This window comes from Oncorhynchus mykiss, chromosome 9 (assembly GCF_013265735.2).
Source record: "Oncorhynchus mykiss isolate Arlee chromosome 9, USDA_OmykA_1.1, whole genome shotgun sequence".
NCBI classification, from domain to species: domain Eukaryota; kingdom Metazoa; phylum Chordata; class Actinopteri; order Salmoniformes; family Salmonidae; genus Oncorhynchus; species Oncorhynchus mykiss.
Window position 1 is genome coordinate 5554582 of NC_048573.1, and position 18729 is coordinate 5573310.

At 45.8% G+C, this 18729-nt stretch overlaps 1 protein-coding gene across 7 annotated transcripts in view; it reads left to right on the forward strand.

The window, feature by feature from the left end:
• Positions 1–18729, forward strand: part of dysf (dysferlin, limb girdle muscular dystrophy 2B (autosomal recessive)) — a gene marked incomplete at its 3' end in the record, with an annotated part of 130796 nt that overhangs the window by 104349 nt on the left and 7718 nt on the right. For 3 of the 7 annotated variants that reach the window (XM_036987169.1, XM_036987172.1, XM_036987170.1), the window contains 5 exon segments: positions 140–302; positions 487–560; positions 10677–10733; positions 18146–18157; positions 18306–18404. In XM_036987169.1, coding sequence (XP_036843064.1) covers positions 140–302; positions 487–560; positions 10677–10733; positions 18146–18157; positions 18306–18404 — 405 coding nt within the window. 7 annotated transcript variants of the gene reach the window in all.

Consider the following 18729-nt stretch of genomic DNA (forward strand, 5'->3'; position numbering starts at 1 on the left):
ATCCTCTCTCCTCCTCCCTCCTCCTCTCCCCTACTCTCTCCTCCTCTCACATCCTCCTCTGTCCTCCTCCCTCCTCTTCTCTCCTCCTCTCTCCTCCTCTCTCACCCTCCTCTCCCCTCCTCTCTCCTCTTCTCTCCAGAGACTGCCCTGTGAGGAGCTTTATATGCCACCTATCATTCTGAAGATCATTGACAACAGACAGTTTGGGAGGAAGCCGGTGGTGGGACAGTGTACAATCAGGAACCTGGAGGACTATCGCTGTACCCCTGAGGAAGAGGGGGAGGAGGAAGAGGACGAGCTTGGTAAGAGAGGGATAGAGAGAGGAGGGAGGGGGCTGGAGGAAGAAGAGATGAAAGGGAGTACGTTGAGTTACTGGCTGTAAAGAAAATATGTTGTTTGTTGATAAAAGAAGGTACATAAAACATATCACTGTCCTGGAAACGTCACGTGGACCGTTACGAACCTTCTGCTGTGTGTGTTATTCAGAGGAGGTTGTCCAGACGCCTCGTGACGATGTTCTGATCGACATCGATGACAAGGAACCCCTCATCACCTCACAGGTAGGCTCTGTCACCTTTCAACCAGCCAATCGATTGATCAATCAGTCAATCAAACAACAAGTCAACCAACTGATCAATCAATCAATGAATTCAACTTCATGAGCATTTCACACAAGGTAAAAAAAACCAAAAAAACAAACAGGAGAAGATGACGGTGGGCATTGATCTTTCTCCAGCATGTACCTTTGACCTGTGTGAGTGTTGATTGGTGGAGAAAGATCAGACAATTAACACAGAGTATGGACGTGATACTCCAATAACGTAAAGAAAATTGAAAATGTTCATTTAAATTCAATGCAAAAATCGCATTGCACTGTGAGCTATATAGAACCTACTCCCATGCCCCACCCCCTGACCTCTAGCCTGACCCTGAGCTCAGTCATCTCCATGACCCTGGTCCTATATCTCCATGACCCCTGGTCCTATATCTCCATGACCCTGGTCCTATATCTCCATGACCCTACAGGGCTGGGTACAGGGTTGGGTACAGGGTTGGGTAAAGGGCAGGGTACAGGGTTGGGTACAGGGCTGGATAGAGGGCTGGGTACAGGTTTAGGTAAAGGGTTGGGTACAGGGCTAGGTGCAGGGCTGGGTAGAGGGCTAGGTACAGGGTTGGGTACAGGGTTGGGTACAGGGCTGGGTACAGGGCTGGGTACAGGGTTGGGTAAAGGGCAGGGTACAGGGCTGCATATAGGGTTGGGTACAGGGTTGGGTAGAGGGCTGGGTACAGGGCTGGGTACAGTGCTGGATAGAGGGTTGGGTAGAGGGCTGGGTACATGGTTGGATACAGGGTTGGGTACAGGGCTGGGTACAGGGTGGGTCCAGGGCTGGATAGAGGGCTGGGTACAGGGTTGGGTAAAGGGCTAGCTACAGGGTTGTGTACAGGGCTGGGTACAGGGCTGGGTACAGGGTTGTGTACAGGGTTGGGTTACAGGGCTGGGTTACAGGGCTGGGTTACAGGGCTGGGTTACAGGGTTGGGAACAGGGTTGGGTACAGGGTTGGGTACAGGGCTGGGTACAGGGCTCCGCTGGTAGATATACCCTCCTCTGGTATATAGACACTCCTCTGGTAGATAGACACTCCTCTGGTAGATAGACACTCCTCTGGTAGATAGACCTTCCTCTGGTAGATAGACCCTCGTCTGGTAGATAGACCCTCCTCTGGTATATAGACCCTCCTCTGGTATATAGACCCTCCTCTGGTATATAGACCCTCCTCTAGTATATAGACCCTCCTCTGGTAGATAGACCCTCCTCTGGTATATAGACCCTCCTCTGGTAGATATACCCTCTGGTAGATAGACCCTCCTCTGGTATATAGACCCTCTGATATATAGACCTCTGGTAGATAGACCCTCCTCTGGTAGATAGACCCTCTGGTATATAGACCCTCCTCTGGTAGATATACCCTCTGGTAGATAGACCCTCCTCTGGTAGATAGACCCTCTGGTAGATAGACCCTCCTCTGGTAGATATACCCTCCTCTGGTAGATAGACCCTCCTCTGGTAGATAGACCCTCCTCTGGTAGATAGACCCTCCTCTGGTATTTCACCCTTGACTTAGTGGCCAGACAGCTGGGGTATTCTAGTGGCAAGAAACTGAGTTTGGCAGGCCTGGAAGTGAACATGGAGTCTTGTTCTCTGAAAAGCGACCAGCTCATTGGATGGAAAGTCAGAACAGAGGGTAACCACCAGAGATATCGCCAATTCCCCAGCGTGACGACCTACTAAAATACAAACAATATAGGGAATGTCAGAAGAGGAAAGAAAAGGAGAGATTTGGGAGAATAAAATAAGAGATTTGGGAGGGATTAAGGAGATTGGAAAATGGTTTCCATGTTCCAGTTGTAACCCTCCTGTCTCTGTGTGTTTAAGTCATTGGATAAAGGGAAGAAAGAACGGATGAGGAGAGGGAGAAAGGAGAGATAGGGGGAGAGGAGAGGGGAGAGACAGGGGAGAGGGAATAGAGAGAGAGAGGGAAGAGAAGAGAGAGAAAGAGAGAGGGGAGAGGGAAGAGAGGAGAGAGATAGAGGAAGGAGAGACGGAGAGAGAAAGAGAGAGAGGGAAGACAGGCGATAGAAAGAGAGAGAGGGAAGATAGGAGAGAGAAAGGAGAGACGGGGGAGAGAAAGAGAGAGAGGGGAGAAGGAGAGAGAAAGAGAGAGTGGGGAGAGGGAAGAGAGAAGGAAAGAGAAAGAGAGAGGGGAGAGGGAAAGAGCGAGGGGAGAGAGAAAAAGAGAGGGGGAGAGGGAGAGAAGGAGAGAGAAAGAGAGAGGGAAGAGAGGAGAGAGAAAGAGAAAGAGAGGCGAGATGGAAGAGAGAAGGAAAGAGAAAGAGAGAGAGGGGAGAGAAAGAGAGAGAGAGAGGGGAGAGGGGAGAGAAAGAGAGAGGGAAGAGAGAAAGAGAGAGAAAGAGAGAGAGGGGAAAGGAAGAGATAAGGAAAGAGAAAGAGAGAGAGGGGAGAGGGAAGAGAGAGGGGAGAACGGAGAGAGAAAGAGAGAGAGGGAAGAGAGATAATGGAGAAAGAGAGAGGGGAGAGGGAAGAGCGAAGGAAAGAGAAAGAGAGAGAGGGGAGAGGGAAGAGAGAGGGGAGAAGGAGAGAGAAAGAGCGAGAGTGGGGAGAGGGAAGAGAGAAGGAGAGAGAAAGAGAGGGGAGAGGGAAGAGAGAAGGAAAGAGAAAGAGAGAGGGGAGAGAAAGAGAGAGAGGGGAGAGGAGAGAGGGAAGAGAGAAGGAGAGAGAAAGAGAGAGAAAGAGAGAGAGGGGAGAGAGAGAGAGAGGGGAGAGTGGAGAGAAAGAGAGAGAGGGAAGAGAGAAGGAAAGAGAAAGAGAGAGAGGGGAGAGGGAAGAGAGAAGGAAAGAGAAAGAGAGAGAGGGGAGAGAAAGAGGGGGAGAGAAAGTGAGAGGGAAGAGAGAAGGAAAGAGAAAGAGAGAGAGAGGGGAGAGAAATAGAGAGAGAGGGGAGAGAAAGAGAGAGAGAGGGGAGAGGAAGAGAGAAGGAAAGAGAAAGAGAGAGGGGAGAGAGAGAGGGGAGAGAAATAGAGAGAGAGGGGAGAAGAAGAGAGAAGGAAATGGAAAGAGAGAGACGGAAGAGAGAAGGAAAGAGAGAGGGAGGGGAGAGGGGAGAGAAAGAGAGAGAGAGAAGAGAGAGAGAGAGAGGGGAGAGGGGAGAGAAAGAGAGAGAGGGAAGAGAGAAGGAAAGAGAAAGAGGGAAGAGAGAAGGAAAGAGAAAGAGGAAGAGGGAAGAGAGAAGGAAAGAGAAAGAGGAAGAGGGAAGAGAGAAGGAAAGAGAAAGAGAGAGAGGGAAGAGAGAGGGGGAGAGTTTTAATGAGTGGAGACGACCTCGAGTCTTGCGGTTTTTACAATGACCACCATCTGCAGAAATGTGGGCTGCATCATCATTGTTGGAGCGTATTTAGTTACGCTCCTGTTTGTACACACACACACACACACACACACACAAAAAAATATGGCACTCACACATTTTCCTCTAGCCTTGTCACGTTTTCCTTCAAACTGATCTCCCATACAGACATTGAGACAATCTAAGACGCTGGCCGGTTTTTAGTTTTAGTTCCCTGACAAAGGACCGAGCAGGAGAGGAAAGGTTTCGAGAGCAGTAGTAGGGTTCACATAGGAGTAAGACATTATGATAACCAACCACTGACAAGGCTTTACCCTGTACCTCTTAGTTTCATATGGTTAGTTAACACAACAGCAGTCTCCTAATTTCATATGGTTAGTTGTCTCCTTGTTTCATATGATTAGTTGTCTCCTAGTTTCATATGGTTAGTTAACACAACATCAGTCTCCTAGTTTCATATGGTTAGTTGTCTCCTTGTTTCATATGATTAGTTGTCTCCTAGTTTCATATGGTTAGTTAACACAGCAGCAGTCTCCTAGTTTCATATGGTTAGTTGTCTCCTTGTTTCATATGGTTAGTTAACACAACAGCAGTCTCCTAGTTTCATATGGTTAGTTGTCTCCTTGTTTCATATGGTTAGTTAACACAACAGCAGTCTCCTAGTTTCATATGGTTAGTTGTCTCCTTGTTTCATATGATTAGTTGTCTCCTAGTTTCATATGATTAGTTGTCTCCTTGTTTCATATGGTTAGTTAACACAGCAGCAGTCTCCTAGTTTCATATGGTTAGTTGTCTCCTTGTTTCATATGATTAGTTGTCTCCTAGTTTCATATGGTTAGTTAACACAACAGCAGTGTCCTAGTTTCATATGGTTAGTTGTCTCCTTGTTTCATATGGTTAGTTAACACAACAGCAGTCTCCTAGTTTCATATGGTTAGTTGTCTCCTTGTTTCATATGGTTAGTTAACACAACAGCAGTCTCCTAGTTTCATATGGTTAGTTGTCTCCTTGTTTCATATGATTAGTTGTCTCCTAGTTTCATATGATTAGTTGTCTCCTAGTTTCATATGGTTAGTTAACACAACAGCAGTGTCCTAGTTTCATATGATTAGTTAACACAACAGCAGTCTAACTATTATTTTCTTATGGTTAATTAACAGAAGACAAGTCAGAGCCAGATTACTGAAGGTAAGTACATTATTTACCTTCGGAGGTGAATGTGTCAAACCAGTTTTTGTGATAAAAGCGTGTTGTTGTTGGTCACTCTACTCAGTAAACAACCGCATGGTATTTTATCACTGTAATATCTACTGGTAATTGGACAGTGCAGTTAGATTCACAATAACTGAAGCTTTCTGCCCATATCAGACTAACGATCCTTGGTATGACCTTCTTAAAACAATTCCAAATGCATTCAGAAAGTATTCAGACCCCTAGACTTTTCCCACTTTTTTAAAACATGTTTTGACTTATTCTAAAATGGATAAACGTTTTTGCAAATAAGAAATTGAAATATCACATTTAAATAAGTTTTCAGACCCTTTACTCAGTACTTTGTTGAAGCATCTTTGGCAGCGATTACAATCCTAGAGTCTTCGTGGGTATGACTCTACACATTCTGCACACCTGTATTTGGGGAGTTTCTCCCATTCTTCTCTGCAGATCCTCTCAAACTGTCAGGTTGGATGGGGAGCGTCGCTGCACAGCTATTTTCAGGTCTCTCCAGAGATGTTTGATCAGGTTCAAGTCTGAGTTCTGGCTGGACCATTCAAGGACATTTAGAGACTTGTCCCGAAGCCACCCCTGCGTTATCTTGGCTGTGCGCTTGGGGTCATTGTCCTGTCGGAAGGTGAACCTTCACCCCTGTCAGAGGTCCTGAGGAGCTCTGGAGCAGGTTTTCATCAAGGATATCTCTGTTCCATCAAGGATATCTCTGTTTCATCAAGGATCTCTGTTTCATCAAGGATATCTCTGTTTCATCAAGGATATCTCTGTTTCATCAAGGATATCTCTGTTTCATCAAGGATATCTCTGTTTCATCAAGGATCTCTGTTCCAACAAGGATATCTCTGTTTCATCAAGGATATCTCTGTTCCATCAAGGATCTCTGTTCCATCAAGGATATCTCTGTTTCATCAAGGATATCTCTGTTTCATCAAGGATATCTCTGTTTCATCAAGGATCTCTGTTCCATCAAGGATATCTCTGTTTCATCAAGGATATCTCTGTTTCATCAAGGATCTCTGTTCCATCAAGGATATCTCTGTTTCATCAAGGATATCTCTGTTTCATCAAGGATCTCTGTTCCATCAAGGATATCTCTGTTCCATCAAGGATATCTCTGTTTCATCAAGGATCTCTGTTTCATCAAGGATCTCTGTTTCATCAAGGATCTCTCTGTTTCATCAAGGATCTCTCTGTTTCATCAAGGACCTTTCTGTTTCATCAAGGATCTCTCTGTTTCATCAAGGATATCTCTGTTTCATCAAGGATATCTCTGTTTCATCAAGGATCTCTCTGTTTCATCAAGGATATCTCTGTTTCATCAAGGACCTCTCTGTTTCATCAAGGATCTCTCTGTACTTTGCTCCGTTCATCTTTCTCATCTGTGTCTGAATACTGATGTATAAATAAGGAGTATAATAGTATTTTTTTTTATACATTTGCATTAATTGTAATTGTGTGTAGATTGATGAGGACATTTTGTTATTTAAAATCCATTTTAGAATAAGGCTGTAACGTAACAAAATGTGGATTAATGTCAAGAGGTCTGAATACTTAGCAGCTTAGTAAAAATGCATCGTTTGAGGCCTGCAGCCACATGGAGACCCGAGGAAACCAGTGCGTATAAGTAGACCTGTCTGAACTAAGAGCCAGAGGGTTTCTCACCAAGGGACCGGTTTAATAGGACAAAAATGCGCTGTCATCAAACTCTGGCTTTGGGGTTGTGGGACCCAAAATACTATAAAAACATTTGTTTGTTTTTGTTTAATGCATCGTTCCAATGCTCAGTTCTACCAACGTCTGATTTCAACATGTTAACAAAAATAAATACATGATGCATAGGATAGTATTTTATATATATATATATATACACACCCTCTCTCCTCTCTCTGTCTCTCTCTCTCTCTCTCTCTCTCTCTCTCTGTCTCTCTCTCTCTCTCTCTCTCTCTCTCTCTCTCTCTCTCTCTGTTTCTCTCTCTCTCTCTCTCTCTCTCTGTTTCTCTCTCTCTCTCTCTCTCTCTCTCTCTCTCTCTCTCTCTCTCTCTCTCTCTCTCTCTCTCTCTCTCTCTGTTTCTCTCTCTCTCTCTCTCTCTCTCTCTCTGTCTCTCTGTCTCTCTCTCTCTCTCTCTCTCTCTCTCTCTCTCTCTCTCCCCCTCTCCCTCCCTCCTGGGACCACAGGAAGCAGGGAAAGCAGGAACATGTGATCCTATCCCTACTGTTTGGATGATAAGTTATACGCTGGACTGTGTGTGTGGGCGTGTTTAAGTATACTAGAGGGGACCAGAAGTCCCTTAGGATGTAGTGGATGGAATAGCTAAACAAACATTTGACCAACTGGAGACATTCGCAATGTCAAATGCTATTTCTAAGGGGGTTAGGAGATAGGGTTTAGGAGATGGGGTTTAGGAGATAGGGTTTAGGAGATAGGGTTTAGGAGATAGGGTTTAGGAGATGGGGTTTAGGAGATAGGGTTTAGGAGATAGGGTTTAGGAGATGGGTTTAGGAGACGGGGTTAGGAGACGGGGTTAGGAGACGGGGTTAGGAGACGGGGTTAGGAGACGGGGTTATGAGACGGGGTTATGAGATGGGGTTAGGAGACGGGGTTAGGAGACGGGGTTAGGAGACGGGTTTAGGAGACGGGGTCAGGAGACGGGGTCAGGAGACTGCTAGGGCACCAAGACCATCTGCTATCCCACCAAGACCATCTGCTAGGGCCCCAAGGCCATCTGCTAGGGCCCCAAGGCCATCTGCTAGGGCACCAAGGCCATCTGCTAGGGCACCAAGGCCATCTGCTATCCCACCAAGACCATCTGCTAGGTCACCAAGGCCATCTGCTAGGTCACCAAGACCATCTGCTAGGGCACCAAGACCATCTGCTAGGGCCCCAAGGCCATCTGCTAGGGCCCCAAGGCCATCTGCTAGGGCACCAAGGCCATCTGCTATCCCACCAAGACCATCTGCTAGGGCCCCAAGGCCATCTGCTAGGTCACCAAGACCATCTGCTAGGGCACCAAGACCATCTGCTATCCCACCAAGACCACCTGCCAGGGCACCAAGACCATCTGCTAGGGCCCCAAGGCCATCTGCTAGGGCCCCAAGGCCATCTGCTAGGGCACCAAGGCCATCTGCTATCCCACCAAGACCATCTGCTATCCCACCAAGACCATCTGCTAGGGCACCAAGACCATCTGCTAGGGCACCAAGACCATCTGCTATCCCACCAAGACCATCTGCTAGGTCACCAAGACCATCTGCTAGGGCACCAAGACCATCTGCTATCCCACCAAGACCACCTGCCAGGGCACCAAGACCATCTGCTAGGTCACCAAGACCATCTGCTAGGTCACCAAGACCATCTGCTAGGTCACCAAGACCATCTGCTAGGGCACCAAGGCCATCTGCTAGGTCACCAAGACCATCTGCTATCCCACTAAGACCATCTGCTATCCCACCAAGACCACCTGCCAGGGCACCAAGACCATCTGCTATCCCACCAAGACCACCTGCCAGGGCACCAAGACCATCTGCCAGGGCACGAAGACCATCTGCCAGGGTACCAGGACCATCTGCCAGGGCACCAAGACCACCTGCCACGGCACCAAGACCACCTGCCAGGGCACCAAGACCACCTGCCAGGGCACCAAGGCCACCTGCCTGGGCACCAAGACCACCTGCCTGGGCACCAAGACCACCTGCCAGGGCACCAAGGCCACCTGCCTGGGCACCAAGACCACCTGCCAGGGCACCAAGACCACCTGCTATCCCCCCAGGGCACCAAGCTTTTTGCAGATCGTTACTCATCTTGTTGGCTGGCGGAAAGTAAATGTGGACAGCTGTCCACTTCAATGTGCGGCTCGGGAATTCGATAAGAGGGACCCACGTGCAGTTGAGTCCCCGATGTAGCCGTCTTCACTTGTAGCCCACTTCTTAGAGTGGAGTCTCTACGCAGTGGGTGGAGTCGCTCTGCAGTGGGTGGGGTCTCTGTCCAGTGGGTGGAGTCTCTGTCCATTGGGTGGAGTTTCTGTACAGTGGGTGGAGTCTCTACAGTGGGTGGGGTATCTACAGTGGGTGGAGTCTCTACACAGTGGGTGGTCTCTCTACAGTGGGTGGTCTCTCTACAGTGGGTGGAGTCTCTCTACAGTGGGTGGAGTCTCTACACAGTGGGTGGAGTCTCTACACAGTGGGTGGAGTCTCTACACAGTGGGTGGAGTCTCTACACAGTGGGTGGAGTCTCTACAGTGGGTGGAGTCTCTACAGTGAGTGGTCTCTCTACAGTGGGTGTAGTCTCTCTACAGTGGGTGGAGTCTCTACACAGTGGGTGGAGTCTCTCACACTAGACAAAGTGTCTTACAGACTAATGGAGAGTAGGGAGAATGGATGGTGGAGTATATTATTATTATATTAGTATATTGAGGCAACCTGGGAGGGTGATCGGGTTGTTTCGAGTGCTTGTTGAGGGAGTGAGGGCTTAAGGGGGGAGTGAGGGCAGCGTGAGGGCTTGAGGGGGGCGTGAGGGATTGAGGGTGTGATAGCGTGAGGGCTTGAGGAGGGCGTGAGTGCTTGAGGGGGGCGTGAGGGCTTGAGGGTGTGAGGGCTTGAGGGGGCGTGAGGGTGTGAGGGCTTGTGAGGGTGTGAGGGCTTGAGGGGGGTGTGAGGGCGTGAGGGTGTGAGGGCTTGAGGGTGTGAGGGCTTAAGGGTGTGAGGGCTTGAGGGGGGTGTGAGGGCTTGAGGGGGGTGTGAGGGCTTGAGGGGGGTGTGAGGGCTTGAGGGGGCGTGAGGGCTTGAGGGGGGCGTGAGGGCTTGAGGGTGTGAGGGCTTGAGGGTGTGAGGGCTTGAGGGTGTGAGGGCTTGAGGGGGGTGTGAGGGCTTGAGGAGGGTGTGAGGGCGTGAGGGGGTGAGGGCTAGAGGGGGGTGTGAGGGTGTAATTTTACTGTTTGGCTCTTTGTGTGTTTTGTTTGTAAGAAGCTCTTTTTCTGTCATAATTCCACGATTACACCCAGAATGCGCTGGACCACAAAACTAGCAATGCCCTGATTTCATTCCCAATGTTCTCATCTTCACAACTCTGCGTCATGTAAACACTTTTCACGCTACAACCATTTATTAATGTGCTGCTGTCACATTTTAATCGTGGCGTTATGTTTCTCCGTCTGCTGTAGTCATGATGTGCCTCAAGGAACTCCCATCAGCCTCTCTGTCAATGTTATCAATGTTTACGCCGTAAAATGTCTTTGTCTGTCCGATTACGATACTGTAAAGATCCTGTATTTATTGCAGACGTGTTTTGGCTGTTCTCTTAGAAGACTGGCTGACTGTGATCGCCCATTGAATGTCTATTCTGAGTGTGTTTGTGTGGTCTAAATGTATGTGAATACTATAGATTAATTTGCCTAACGGTATACAGTGTAAGCTAACTTTTGATAAATTCTGTTTTACTTGTCGTCAAAGGTGAATGCTGTGGTCTAATCCTAACCTGTTTAGTGCTAACACTAGTTTGTGTGGTTGTGTTGTGGTTGTGGTTCTTGTTGTAGTTTACGGACGGAACCAGTTCTGCAATTATTAACATCTCTGGCTCCTCCAGCCAACATGTACGTATGAGCCTCTTCTCTCCATCCCCCTCTCTTCTTCTCTCCATCCCTATCTACCCCTCTCTTCTTCTCTCCATCCCCCTCTCTTCTTCTCTCCATCCCTCTCTACCCCTCTCTTCTTCTCTCCATCCCCCTCTCTTCTTCTCTCCATCCCTCTCCATCCCTCTCTATCCCTCTCTTCTTCTTTTGCCCCCCCCCCTCCATTCCTCTCTTCTTCTCTCCTCTTCTTCTCTCCTCTTCTTCTCTCTATCCCTCTCTTATTCTCTCTTCTTTTTCTCTCTATCCCTCTCTTCTTCTCTCTTCTTCTCTCTAGCCCTCTCTTCTTCTCTCTTCTTATTCTCTCCTCTTCTTCTCTCTAGCCCTCTCTTCTTCTCTCCTCTTCTTCTCTCTATCCCTCTCTCCATCCCTCTCTATCCCTCTCTTCTTCTCTCCTCTTCTTCTCTCCTCTTCTTCTCTCTATCCCTCTCTTCTTCTCTCCTCTTCTTCTCTCTATCCCTCTCTCCATCCCTCTCTATCCCTCTCTTCTTCTCTCCTCTTCTTCTCTCCTCTTCTTCTCTCTATCCCTCTCTTCTTCTCTCCTCTTCTCTCTATCCCTCTCTTCTCTCCTCTCATCTTCTCTCAGAACCCTGTCCTCTCTCTCAATATATCACTTAACTACGTATTGTCTTGTGCATATTCCTATTGGGACAGAATAATTATGGTTCTTGTGTGTCGTAACGAAAAGATCTTCGCTGTGGCTGTTTTTTGATCATGTGATTGTCATTGACAACTAATGCATGTTTTCAACCTCTGAAATCCTCCTTTCACATTGAAGGTATGAAACAACTTGTTGACTGTGTGTTCACAATGGCAACAAGTTGCGTGGTATTTCATATGAACAGAAACGGCCTTAGATCGCTGTCAGTGTGACTGTGTGTGAGGGTGTTTGTTGGGGTGTCAGTGTAGATACAGAACCAGTCAAACGTTTGGACACACCTACTCATTCAAGGGTTTTTCTGAAATGTTTGTTGCTACTATTTTCTACATTGTAGAATAATAGTGAAGACATCCAAACTATGAAATAACACAAACGGAATCATGTAGTAACCAAAAAAATGTGCTAAACAAATACAAATATATTTTATATTTGAGATTCTTCAAAGTAGCCACACTTTGCTACAGTTGCCATAGCAAATGGTGATGCAGCCAATCAAATCTCTTCAGCCTCCTTAGGTGGAAGAGGCATTGCCGTGCCCTCTTCACAAAAGTGTGGGTGTGTTGGGGAGGGAGGGGGGGGGGGGATTATATTGATCTAGGATTAGTTTACACTCCCCCTAAACCATTGAAAGAGGTGGGGACAACTCCCTTAAAACTGACCTTGGATCAGTCTACAGCAGGGTTGGCCTCAATTCACCATTTTGGAATTGACTCCTATCCAAGTTATGAGTTGCAATTTGAATTGAACTACCCCACAAGATGTACAATCTGAATTGAATTACCCCACACCCCACAAGATGTACAATCTGAATTGAATTACCCCACAAGATGTACAATTTGAATTTAATCCAGTGCAATTCAAATAAATTCCAGAGAGTTGAATTGAAGTCTCCCAGATACTAAAGAATATTTCACTTTTCTCTGGAAACCATGTTCATGTATTATTTTAACCTTTTTTAGTGCTTAGAATAGATCATTATATTCCCACCACCTGTTTTAGTGCTTAGAATAGGTCATTATATTCCCACCAACCATTTAATTTGTTTGGCATCTTTTTGAAGACCCTCGGGGTCAACTTGAGGGTTAAACTAATGCATTCTGTCAAATGTAGCTTTTTCCCCATATTGAACAAAATGTAAGCGATTCGTAAAAAATATAATAATTTTGAATATTTGCATAGAGGTCTTGTTTTTCTTGATATTCCCCATCCCGCATGCGGGAGCGTAATCATCGCCTGACATTAATTAGCATAACGCAACGGACATAAATATCCCTAGAAAATATTCCTATTCATGAAAATCACAAATGAAATATATTGAGACACAGCTTAGCCTTTTGTTAATCACCCTGTCATCTCATTTTCAAAATATGCTTTACAGCCAAAGCTAGACAAGCATTTGTGTAAGTTTATCGATAGCCTAGCATAGCATTATGCCTGTAAGTTTATCACAGCCTAGCATAGCATTATGCCTTGCTAGCAGCAGGCAACCTTGTCACGGAAATCAGAAAAGCAATCAAATTAAATCGTTTACCTTTGACGAACTTCGGATGTTTTCACTCACGAGACTCCCAGGTAGATAGCCAAAGTGAATTTTTTCCCCAAAACATTATTTTTGTAGGCGAAATAGCTCCGTTTGTTCTTCACGTTTGGCTGAGAAATCGCCCGGAAATTGCAGTCACGAAAACGGCGAAAAAATATTCCAAATTAGCTCCATAATATCGACAGAAACATGGCAAACGTTGTTTATAATCCATCCTCAAGCTGTTTTTCTAATATCTATTCGATAATATATCCATCCACCGGGACAATTGTTTTTTCAGTAGGACCGATTGGAGTAATGGCTGCCTCTGTATTTTACGTGAGAATCTCTCTCGAAGCCACCATGTGACCACTTACACACTGTGCCCCCCCATACGGCTATTCTTCAACATAAATACGTAAAACTACGTCACAATGCTGTAGACATCTTGGGGAATACGTAGAAAGTGTAAGCTCGTTGATGGCACATTCACAGCTCAATAGGGAGTCATTGGAACGCAGAGCTTTCAAAACCTGGGGCACTTCCGGATTGGATTTTTCTCAGGCTTTCGCCTGCAACATCAGTTCTGTTATACTCAGACAATATCTTTACAGTTTTGGAAACATTAGAGTGTTTTCTATCCTTAGCTGTTAATTATATGCATATTCTGACCTAACCGTAACCAAGAGAGTTAATAACACCACAAAACTTCCCTTAGATCACTGTTTAGGGAACAACTTAATCCTGACTGTATCTCCTCAGATATTCTCCCTTCACTACCAGCTAGATGGGTTTTACCCAGGCCTTTAATCCAGACTGTCTGTCTCTCCTCAGATGGGTTTTCCTTCTTACCCAGGCCTTTAAACATGATATCCTAAAACTGTTACATCTTACGGAGAGTGAACTCTGCAGCAGTGTGTGGTTTAGGGTGAGGAGGAATGTTGGTCAACGTTCTGGATTCTCAGTGAAGCAAGACTCCAATACTTGTAGGAATGTTGGTCAACGTTCTAGATTCTCAGTGAAGCAAGACTCCAATACTTGTAGGAATGTTGGTCAACGTTCTAGATCTCAGTGAAGCAAGACTCCAATACTTGTAGGAATGTTGGTCAACGTTCTGGATTCTCAGTGAAGCAAGACTCCAATACTTGTAGGAATGTTGGTCAACGTTCTGGATTCTCAGTGAAGCAAGACTCCAATACTTGTAGGAATGTTGGTCAACGTTCTAGATCTCAGTGAAGCAAGACTCCAATACTTGTAGGAATGTTGGTCAACGTTCTAGATCTCAGTGAAGCAAGACTCCAATACTTGTAGGAATGTTGGTCAACGTTCTGGATTCTCAGTGAAGCAAGACTCCAATACTTGTAGGAATGTTGGTCAACGTTCTAGATCTCAGTGAAGCAAGACTCCAATACTTGTAGGAATGTTGGTCAACGTTCTAGATCTCAGTGAAGCAAGACTCCAATACTTGTAGGAATGTTGGTCAACGTTCTAGATCTCAGTGAAGCAAGACTCCAATACTTGTAGGAATGTTGGTCAACGTTCTAGATCTCAGTGAAGCAAGACTCCAATACTTGTAGGAATGTTGGTCAACGTTCTAGATCTCAGTGAAGCAAGACTCCAATACTTGTAGGAATGTTGGTCAACGTTCTAGATCTCAGTGAAGCAAGACTCCAATACTTGTAGGAATGTTGGTCAACGTTCTAGATCTCAGTGAAGCAAGACTCCAATACTTGTAGGAATGTTGGTCAACGTTCTAGATCTCAGTGAAGCAAGACTCCAATACTTGTAGGAATGTTGGTCAACGTTCTAGATCTCAGTGAAGCAAGACTCCAATACTTGTAGGAATGTTGGTCAACGTTCTAGATCTCAGTGAAGCAAGACTCCAATACTTCTAGAACTAAATTCAACTTTATTTCCTTCCTTCCACTCGTCTTTTCACTTATTTATTTATTTATTTTTTTGGGGGGGGGATCTCAGTCAGGTCCATAATTATTGACAGCCTTGATAAAGATGTACAATCATGACTATATAAAATGAAAACAAATACCTGAGATATATTGTGTGCAAACACCATGAACGTAACATTCAAATGCAATAAGGGTTCCACGGGAAACGCTGATAAACATTTGGTTCCTACCCTGTCATGCAAAACAACTGTTACGTTTCCCCAGCAAGAAAACCAAATAATAGTCTCTCAAACAAAAAAGGGGGGAACTAACAAAGAGTCACTGACTGCAACCAAAACTAAACAGGTGGGGTTTTAGGAGAAGGTTCTGATGGGGGTGATGACACTCATGTGGGTGTGTCCACTGAATGTTGCCTAGCAACAACAACTGGGACCTAAAAGACGCCCACCGTGTGCGTCCACTAAGAGGAAAACAAAAGAAAAACCCACATCAAACGTAAAGACAGGAAACAAAGCAAAACATTGAGCAAAACGAAAACAAGATCAGATAAAAGCTTTTTGAGAAATCCAATAGGGAGCACCAACTAAAAAGGTGTTGACCCTCCACATCTCTCAAGACAGCTGGAGCACTGGGCCAGCCCGCTCTTAATTAGCACCTGGGCCAGCCGCTCTAAATTAGCACCTGGGCCAGCCGCTCTTAATTAGCACCAGGGCCAGCCCGCTCTTAATTAGCACCTGGGCCAGCCGCTCTAAATTAGCACCTGGGCCAGCCGCTGTTAATTAGCACCTGGGCCAGCCGCTCTTAATTAGCACCAGGGCCAGCCCGCTCTTAATTAGCACCTGGGCCAGCCGCTCTTAATTAGCACCTGGGCCAGCCGCTCTTAATTAGCACCTGGGCCAGCCGCTCTTAATTAGCACCTGGGCCAGCCGCTCTTAATTAGCACCTGGGCCAGCCGCTCTTAATTAGCACCTGGGCCAGCCGCTGTTAATTAGCACCTGGGCCAGCCGCTCTAAATTAGCACCTGGGCCAGCCGCTCTTAATTAGCACCTGGGCCAGCCGCTCTTAATTAGCACCTGGGCCAGCCGCTCTTAATTAGCACCTGGGCCAGCCGCTCTTAATTAGCACCTGGGCCAGCCCGCTCTTAATTAGCACCTGGGCCAGCCGCTCTTAATTAGCACCTGGGCCAGCACAGGTGCAATACCTTCCTGCTAACGAGGTGGACAAGACAGAACAGGTGTAACACAGTCCTGACTAACGAGATGGCAGCAAACGCTACGTTTTACTGTGTTAAACGTGATTAAAGTCCAACCTCAAAACATTAAACGGAAAAAACAAAACCTGTAACAAACAACGTCAACCATTGTATCAGAAAAAAATGTATAATGTATTTCCATGATTCCAACAGTTCACCCGTGTTTTCATCTGCACTGAACAAAAACATACATTTAACATGTGAAGTGCTTCATGAGCTGGGCAATTTTTTCCCCCAGAAATGTTCCATTCTCACAAAAAGAGAATGCTTATTTCTCTCAAATTCTGTGCACAAATTTGTTTACATTCCCTGTTAGTGAGCATCTCTCATTTGTCAAGATAATCCATCCACCTGACAGGTGTTGCATATCAAGAAGCTGATTCAACAGCATGATCATTACACAGGTGCACCTTGTGCTGGGGACAATAAAAGGAGTATTTATGTCTAAAATAAAGCCCTTTTGTGGAGAAAAACTCATTCTGATTGGCTGGACCGGGGTCCCCTGCACCCCTGCCCAGTCATGTGAAATCCATAGATTAGGGTCTAATTGATTGATTTCCTTATATGAACTGTAACTCAAAAAAATCTTGGAAATTGTTGCATGTTCAGTTTATTTTTATGTTCAGTGTACATCGTAAGTAAATTTCTAATATTAGGTTAAATAAATCCCAATTTGACTATGTTCCCATATCTTGGAACCTTTCCGCCTGGTATAGAGGTTTTGAATGGCAGGGAGCTCGGCCCCAGTGACGTACTGGGCTGTACTCACTACCCTCTGTAGCGCCTTGCGGTCGGGTGTGAGACACACACACACACACACACACACACACACACACCCAAGTGACTGGGCATGAGCAGTAGACAAGTCTCTGTAAAAGCCACTGTTAAAAACACAAATCAATCTGTCACCAACTAATTGTAATGTGTGGACTGCATTGTAGCCCATCTCATCAGTTCTACATCACACTGAAGGTCACGTCACCACCCAACACACACACACACACACACACACACACACACACACACACACACACACACACACACACACACACACGTCTGCCCTAAAATTCATGCCTGTTTTTTTTTTCATTGTTGATTGCCTCCAGATCCAGAATCATGCCAGTCCTGGCGCCACACACACACACACTCACACACACACACTAAAGGAAAGGTGTGTATTGCGTCATGAGAGTGTTTGAACTTTCTGTTCCTGTCAGGGTTGAAGGTCACAGGCAGACAGGCGGAGTGTGGAGTGACATGATGGTGGTGTGTGTGTGTGTGTGTGTGTGTGTGTGTGTGTGTGTGTGTGTGTGTGTGTGTGTGTGTGTGTGTGTGTTTGAGAGAGTGAGGGACAGTTTTAAGCTGATCTGTCCCTAGAGAGTGTCTGGTCTTTGTAGTCCTTGTTCTCTGTACGTCAGAGACTTGGAACGACGTCGTCCACCAGACTGTGAGAAAACGTCTTCTTGACAAAACACACAGACCCGTGTCTGTATTCAAAACTCTAGAGTCACTTCATGTCAGTCATTTCCCTCTTGGTTTATTTCAAAATATAAATAAACTCTAACTAAGATGATTACTGCACAAATGTCGAACACACGCAGACCAGTGTCTGTGTTCCAAACTCATACAATTCTCATGTGGTCGACTCGAAATATATCCAAATTAGAACCTGAATTACCTAGTAACTGTAACCAGTAACTAGTAACCAACTGTAACAAGTAACCAACTGTAACTAGTAACCAACTGTAACTAGTACCCAACTGTAACTAGTACCCAACTGTAACTAGTAACCAACTGTAACTAGTACCCAACTGTAACTAGTACCCAACTGTAACTAGTAACCAACTGTAACTAGTACCCAACTGTAACTAGTAACCAACTGAACGTTGCCAATGTGAACACATCTTTGAACCTGTTGTGTCATGATAACATTCACTTTGGACTTTGGTTAAGATTTAATCTTTTCTTTCATCTTTACTTTTAAAAAAATCTAATAACATCTCCTCGATCTCTTGCTTTGCCCTCGGCTGGCCTCAGCTGCTACAGTGGGTAAGTTGGGCTAGGTGTAACAATCGAGAGAAATAATTTTCTTCAAACAATCTTCTAATAAAAAGACCAGTCCTGTAAAGTGTACAATGTGTTTGGGCAGGAGGAAGACCCTTACCCTCACCTTTGACCTCTGTGTGTCCCCTATCAGGAGGAGGAAGTGATGGACTGGTGGTCTAAATTCTATGCTTCGACCGGAGAGACGAACAAGTGTGGAAACTACCTGGAGAAGGGATGTGACACACTACAGGTAGAAAAATGGTGTGTGTGTGTGTGTGTGTGTGAGAACTATGTTCTACCGTCTGAACCCCACAGGACCCCTGTATAAACAGGTCATCTCTCCTATATTACCCATCTGAACCACTCAGGACCACAGGACCCCTGTATAAACAGGTCACCTCTCCTATATTACCCATCTGAACCCCTCAGGACCACAGGACCCCTGTATAAACAGGTCACCTCTCCTATATTACCCATCTGAACCCCTCAGGACCACAGGACCCCTGTATAAACAGGTCACCTCTCCTATATTACCCATCTGAACCCCTCAGGACCACAGGACCACAGTATAAACA